Raw genomic sequence first — 7,968 nt, forward strand, 5'->3', positions numbered from 1 at the left:
TTGTGTTAATTGCTTTAAATTATTTTAATGCGTTAAGAATTGTAAAATTAATTGCATGCATTAACGCGTTAACGTTGACAGCCCTAAAATATAAATATATATATATATATATATATATATATACATATATATATATAAAACCAAATTTTCATTTTTAAGCTTCTGACTGTATAATCATATAAGCCTTTTTGGGGATTATGTATTTTAAATCAAAGTGAACTCCATGAAACACAGGCTGCAGCACATCTGCAGTTTCGTTGTGCTCTTCATTGGCCACTCGCGCAGGACTCTGTGAAGCTGCACATCGGACTCCGAACAGGTGGTGCAAACAGGCGGGCAGCAGCAGGAAACCAGCTCTCTTTATACTCTCTACACAGCCTTCTGATCACCCACTCTCTCTCCCAGTCATCTGGCAAGAGCTCCAGACACGTGCTCGCTCAGATCAGCAGCACCATATGACAGGGTGCTGTTAAAGTAGGGGCAAAGACAGCGCTCATACCATCCTTATAGCACTGGATAACAGTATGGTTTACATTGGTAAGAATTGCCTCTAAACAAAACATTTGTGTGGTGCATAAATTATTTGAAAAGACTGAAAATCCAGTTGGCTCTGTTCCAAAACCTAGGCAGCATTGTAAAGCCTGGTCTATGTATGAGGGTGCACATGCAAAAAAAAAGTGACGTATATATGATTACGTGATCGCAGCACTTCCAGTAAAGCACATTGGTCCCCTCACAGGTTTGTGAGGTCGTGCAAACTTCAAATTCAGTGCATCAATCCCTCTCACCAACTTTTTTTTTTTTTTTAAACTAATCATTATCTGCCTTGTGAGATTTATCAGTTCATAGTAAATGCTGCAACACACTAACTTATTTCTGTATCTGCTCTGAGTTTGGGTTGTTTTCGCATGCATTTGGGAACAGAACCATGCACCAACCATCTTCCTAAACTTGCAATGAGAAGTGCTTATGAACTCGATGTTGTCAACAAAAGAGAAGCTTTAAAGGGTTAGTTCACCCCAAAATGAAAATTCTGTCATTAATTACTCACCTTCATGTCGTTCTAAATCCATAAGACCTCCGTTCATCTTCGGAACACAAATTAAGATATTTTTGATGAATTCTGGGAGCTTTCTGACCCTCCCATAGACAGCAAGGGTACTACCACAATCAAGGTCCAGAAACGTAGCAAGGAGATCGGTAAAATAATCCATGTGACATCAGGGGTTCAACCGTAATTTTATGAAGCTACGAGAATACTTTTTGTACGCAAAGAAAACTAAAATAACGACTTTATTCAACATTTCCTCTCCTCCGCGTCACCCTGGTGCCATTTTGGAGAATATCCACTGAACGCAATCAGCGTATGCTATTCTGTGTCAGCTGCATCACGCGGATGCGTTTTCGTTCAAATCAAAGCGTAAACAACTTAGAAAACGTATCCGTGTGCTGTGGCTGACACAGAACAACATACGCTGTTTACGTTAAGTGGATACTGATATCTTAATATAAAATAAAAATACAGGTTTAGAAAGACATGAGGGTGAGTAATTAATTAATGACAGAATTTTCATTTTGGGGTGAACTAACCCTTTAAGTACTTGCTGCTTTTTTTCTTTTTCTTTTTCTTTTTTAGACAAACTAAATTTAAAACAAATAAATTAAGATGAATTAGCATTGTAAGTGTAAAATATTATTTTTCTTAAATACTAGATTGTTTGACAGTGAAATATTACAATCATAATATCACAATAGTAATATCTTATTTTGTTTTATATTTTTATTTGTATTTAAAATAATTATATTATTTTTCTTAAATACTTACAGTGTAATACAGTGAAATATTATAATAGTTTTTCAATATTTTATATGTACTTAAAATAAAATAATTATTACATTTGTATTTTTCTTAAATACTTTTTTTTTTCTTTTACAATAAAATCTTTTAATGGTAATATTTCTTATTTTGTTAAATATTTTTGGTACATAAAATTATTGTACATAACATAATTTTTCTTAAATACTTGATTTTTTTACATTTTACTATGAAATACTACCATAGTAATATTTTATTTTGTTTAATATTTTTATTTGGTAAGAAAAATAATCATAATCAAATAGCAAAAATAATAACCATTATAATCACATCGCTATATAACCACAATGTTTTTTTTGTATAATTTTAAATTGCAATCACAATTTTATCAGAAAAATCCCGATTACTCTCCCCCACCAAATTAGAGATGGTCCTCACTGCAGAACACAAGATCCAGGCGGCGAGGCTGGATCCAGATCCAACTCCTCCCACCTTATATATACCTAAACCTACCCATCTCCACCCCCCGATCCCTAAACCCACCAAACCTACCCGTCTCCACCTCCTGATCCCTAAACCCACCCATCTCCACCCTCTAGATGTGGATCCAACCCCACCCCCTGGATCTTTGTTCTGCAGTGAGGGGCTACTACCAAATCATGCAGCCCTACCACTGACTTTAACTATATGCACAAAAACTTCTTATGTGCTCGTTTGTCTTTTGTGCATTTGGATGAACTACATTTAAAAGAGTATTAATATGCAATCTCTCACCTCGAGTTCTTGAAATTCATCATCGTCGTCATCTGCATCATAGGAGAGCGTCTGGATCTTGGCGTCTTCCATAGAGAGATCCAGCAGCTTGCTGTCGGTGAACAGAATGCAGTCTTTAGTGACAGCGGAGCTGGACGAGGCGGGGGTCATCTCATCAATGAAGGTGGTCTCGCAGCAGTCCCCCCCATCTCCCCATGCTCTCAACACGCTCTCGGGGTACAGAAGGAGGTTGGGTCTGTAGTAAGGGTCTATAGCCTGGGGCAGGGCGCTGGGGTTGAGCAACTGTGGGGGTCCTCGACCATCCGGTGTCCCATTTATGTCCTTGGACACCACATGGCCCTGGTACTGTGGGGCAGAATAGCCCGACACCAGTCCTTCCTTAGTCTCCATCATTAGGTTGTGGGTATTGATCAGACCATTACGTTTGCAACATTCATGTCCCAAGTCTGCACTCCCCGCTAATGGGGTCTTCCCTTGAGTAAGAGGATCTTTCTCATCTGCCGCTCCTGTTTCGTGTCGTGTTCGGACCCCTTTCTCCATGCTGGTCTGTTGGTGTGGAGGAAGCCTTGCCTCATGAATGGCTTTGTAGAGGCATGAGGTTCAAGTATCACTCCCCTCTTTCCTGCAAAAACCACATCAGTCTGGTTATAAAACTGTGACGGGAGAATCTGATGTCACATACATCAACAAATGTCAGAGTATAATGGAAGTAGTGGAAGAAATATGTTGGTGAATGGCTGTATATCACAAAACCTGGCAAGAGCTTGTCATATTTTACCCGAATTATATTTTGCTCAAAAGTGCACTCAATACAGGACAATTCATTTTACATTTTTGTGTATCCCCCAATTTTCAGTACCATAAATTAAAAAAAATGTGCATTACTCTCATTACTGTTGTGTGTGTGTGTGTGTGTATATACATTAAATTGTAAAACAAAAATTGAAAATTAAAACAAAAAAATGAAATTACAGACATTCACAAAAGGGTTTACCAAACGGGGTTCGTGAGGGAGCTGCATGGGTTTCATGAGTTGATGAAAAGCTAATAATTAATTACAACGGATATAAAATTAAAATAAAGAAATCACTGGGGTGGCACGATAATTGACACATTTTGGGGTGATTAGCAAATTAATGCCTGTGATTTAAGTTTTTACACTGAAAAAAAAAACCCGGTAGCATCTAAATTAACTGCATTTATTCAAGTCAAAAATATTATTTAATATCACTGAATTAATACATTAATTTATACTACCAAAACTACTTTTTATGGGTTAAATAAGATTGAAATATCTTTTTAAAGTAACAAAAAGTGAAGAATTTATTGCATAAATAGTGTAAATTGTAGTGTAAAATAAAAGTATTATTATAATATATAATATTATGTTAGTATTAATTATTAATAAATCTTAATTTTGATTTTACAATACATTTGTAACTTACAACAGTAATATATTTCAGTCATCATTTTTGTTAAATAGAATTAAAACAATCATAACAATAGTTGATTATTATTATTGTTGTTGTTATTGTGATTTATTATTATTATTTTTCCTGAAAGCCAGTGTAGGCTACATTTAATGTGGACATTATCACTCTAAAAATAGGTTTAAATCTACTTTACAGTTCAACTATTGAGAATCACCATTGACGATTAAAGGAATTAAATAAAAACACCACATGCATGACAGTAATGGGTTAAAACCTAGCTGTTATGAAACATTTAATAAGATTAATTCATTTTTAATGATCGGGCTTAATTTTCTTTATGCAAAATATTGTTGTGGTTTTTCTGAGATTCCGATGAACAGAATAAACTGTAATAAATCGGAATTCAATTTTATTGAATTTACTCTTTTTACAATCAACTGGTGGACAAATGTCTGATGTTCTCAAGCTGCCAGAAAATCATGTAGTCTTCAATAGCGACTTCATTTGTTTTTTCCTCCAAACTCTCGAAAGACTCTTGAATTGTTGTTTCCCAACCGTGTGACTGTTGGTTGCGCTTTATTTAATGCATGTCTAGGCCATTGATCTCAGACTCTGCACCACCGCATTATCCAAAACCCTTCGGCCAGGTACACACAAACTTTCTTTTCTGCTAAGTTCAGCAGTGTGCCGAATAGAAGCTGTGCCCGATGCAGGGGGCAACTAATGGGTGCACAGCATCCTATAATCTGATTTAGAGTCTACTGCCATGAGCACAGAAAATCCATCACACCATCAGCAGTATCCTGTAAGCAATTAGATGCTTCAGTGCAGGAACGTGATCGCAGCACATTGACCCTCAGTTTTTAGTGTTTTCTTCAAAATCACAGGGCCACAAGAAAAGACCGATTCATCACAGCTTTAACAAATCTGATGTCTGAATATGAGTGAATCAGATATCACAATTTAAATCAGCCCTTTAAGGGTGAAGGCATCTGTGAAAAGGATTAACACCCTAAAGAGAGCTGGATATCCTCCAAGGAAGCATATATCAGTTTAACAGGGCTGGTGTGAAACCATCAATACCACATTAAAGACTCCATGAATATAACATTAAACGCTAGCATTGGACCTATATATCAGCCAGGTCATTTAATTCAATGATATTTAGCAGTTTTCAGATCTGGGTTAGGCCTAATTGGCCTAACTGAGGTGTTTATCTCCACACTTATCAGATCCAAATTCTACTGACAGCTTTGTCAATAGATTTATGTCTCTGAGTAAATGTTTCTTTTCGGTTCATTTGTTTTACTTAATTGTATTATGTAGCCTATACTATAACAGCCACCCTGCTTTATAAATGCATTGGCCATAGAAAAACCTCCATTTGTTTACAACAACTGTATCAAATGCATAAACCAAACAGACCATGTTAGTCTGTTATTATTAGCCTCTACATGTAGGTGACTTTTTTTTTTTCTTCAAGCCTGTATGTTTAGTCTGTACAAAATACGTTATAAATGCAGATTGTTATTAAAAAGAGGCTATTATAATTGTGTTGTAATATGTGTGTGTTTTTAGTGATTGAAAGACACCAGTTAATCATTTTTAATAATCTTGTTAAACTATAAAAATATATCAAATGTAATAACTAGTTCCACAGCAATTTCTTATGATGCCCAAATAATAAATGACAACTTTTTGAAAGTCGAAGCTTTGGATTTTTCTCTCAGTAACTAAACAGATGTGAGACAATTGATTTCTTAATTCCGAGGTGTTGGGTGGCGAAAAAATTCCTTCAGTCTTTAAAAACGTAGGGTACAATGGGGCTAAAGGCCCACCTTAAGAAAAAATGTGCTATTCACTGCGCCTAAAATGTATAATTGCAGAAAAAATATATACGTTGTATTGAACATTAATGGAGCAACAGATTTTGTGTGAAAATAAATCATTCAAGTTTCTTTTGTTTAAAAATCGTATAAATGTATGAGGTGGCAAGAGGGGCCTTTTACCCCACACACGGGGTAAAAGGCTCACCAGCATGGGCTAAAACATAAAAGGCACACGGTATTGATACAAATAATTCAGCTAAAATAATGTTGTTGTTTTTTTAATAATGTCTAAGTTAATACTTGTTCAAAACAATCACTTTAGCAAAGTTTGTACTATTTTCTGCTTATATTGAAAAATAAAAGAATATTTGTTTTCAATAAATATACTGTCATTAAAATATGTTAATATAAAACATATATTTTAAAATACAGAAACAAAATCGTTTTAATAAGTAAAGATTCTGAAAGTATTGAAGGAGATCCAATAATAATTGAATATATATTTACAGTAGTAACGATACCATACTTTTACATATTTTTTCGTTATTTAAAAACTGTTGCTTTAATTACTTAAATAAAACTGAAAATCATAAGACCTTTGTCTCAAATTATATGCATTCATTTTAGCGATTCTCATTTGATCGCGATCGCGTCAAGGATCAGACAAATATACAGGTGCATCTTGAACAAAACTGAAAATCATAAGACCTTTGTCTCAAATTATATGCATTCATTTTAGCGATTCTCATTTGATCGCGATCGTGTCAAGGATCAGACAAATATACAGGTGCATCTTGAAAAGCAGATGTTTTGAAAAGTGCTACACCACGTTTTTGTGCCATCTAGTGGTTTAGATGAAAATAATATCAAAGGCGCCTTTTACCCTGGGGCGCCTTTAGCCCCGTTGTACCCTATAACTATATACGGGGGGGGGGCATGGTTCCCCCCTACATACAGATCGCATTCTGCATTCCCCTCAGTAAATAGCCTTCGGGGGGATCCCTCTCGGTTCCCCTCTTTGGTATCGCGTTCCCCTCGGTAGAAATCAACTTAAAACACTCTATCATTTATTGTCTTATTAATAATGCATCACTGTAAAATGTCTACTTTTTTTTTTGTGTACACTCACAATAAAAACAAAACATTGTGCTTTTGTAAAATAAAGAAAACAAATAGGATGTCACTTTCTGCCATTTGAGTTTCCTTTCTGTGAACAAATTAAGCGTCACAAAAATGAACTCAAACTCAGCATATATAGGCTACGTTACGTGTCGCACTGTTTTTTCCCTTGTTTATCTGTTAACTAAATCAAATATATTTAAAGCATTTATTCCTTGTATGTATATATGTACTGCAGATTTTATATATACAGTATATATATATATGACATTATAATTTAATATAATATTTAGTATTTTCACATCTAGGTGGAAAAAATTGTAATTTGTACTACTGTCCAACCCGATCTCATGAAAGTGCGTATAAATAGTACGCCAAATAAAAACGAAAACTCGTGGTATTGATACGCAAAAATGGACTTTGGCGTGTATATGCTACGCGATGGGTAGGTTTAGGGTTGTGGGTTAGATGCGTATCATATGTACGCGAAAACTGCGTATCATATGTACGCAACAAATTTCGTATCATATGCATGCGAAAACTGCGTATTATTTGCACACCAAACACATGCGTATCATATGCACGCCAAAGTCCATTTTTGCGTATCAATACCACGAGTTTTCGTTTTTATTTGGCGTACTACTTATACGCATTTTCATGAGACCGGGCTCTACTGTCTGTTCAAAATAAATGAAAAGAAATCTAGCATAGATATGTTGTTTTTTCCTGTTGTACCGAAATCGTATCGAACCGTGACCCCCGAACCGAGGTAGCCTACGTACCGAACCGTGACATCTGTGTACCGTTACACCCCTAATATATATATATAAGCTCACCTCGGAAGGTAAGTTACCAGTTCTGGAATCAACTCTATAGAACCAGGGCTGCGTTCAGCCCCGACAAAAACGGTGCAAAACGTTTTTTAAACGGAAACGGTGGTGCGTTGAACACCCTGTTCTGATGACGCAAGAGTTGCAACTATGGCAGCTGAGAAGGC

At 35.7% G+C, this 7,968-nt stretch overlaps 1 protein-coding gene across 3 annotated transcripts in view; it reads right to left on the bottom strand.

Moving 5' to 3' along the window:
- Positions 1–7,968, bottom strand: part of LOC107702699 (synapse differentiation-inducing gene protein 1-like) — a 36,306-nt gene that overhangs the window by 25,473 nt on the left and 2,865 nt on the right. For 2 of the 3 annotated variants that reach the window (XM_016505098.1, XM_016505096.1), the window contains exon 2: positions 2,591–3,212. In XM_016505098.1, the coding sequence (XP_016360584.1) occupies positions 2,591–3,130 (540 nt within the window). In that variant the 5' untranslated portion in view covers positions 3,131–3,212. Of the gene's footprint in view, positions 1–2,590; positions 3,452–7,968 lie in introns of those variants that run through there. The other variant, XM_016505097.1, reaches the window with a different exon arrangement.

Source organism: Sinocyclocheilus anshuiensis, unplaced genomic scaffold, assembly GCF_001515605.1.
Source record: "Sinocyclocheilus anshuiensis isolate Anshui unplaced genomic scaffold, SAMN03320099.WGS_v1.1 scaffold6, whole genome shotgun sequence".
NCBI lineage: Eukaryota > Metazoa > Chordata > Actinopteri > Cypriniformes > Cyprinidae > Sinocyclocheilus > Sinocyclocheilus anshuiensis.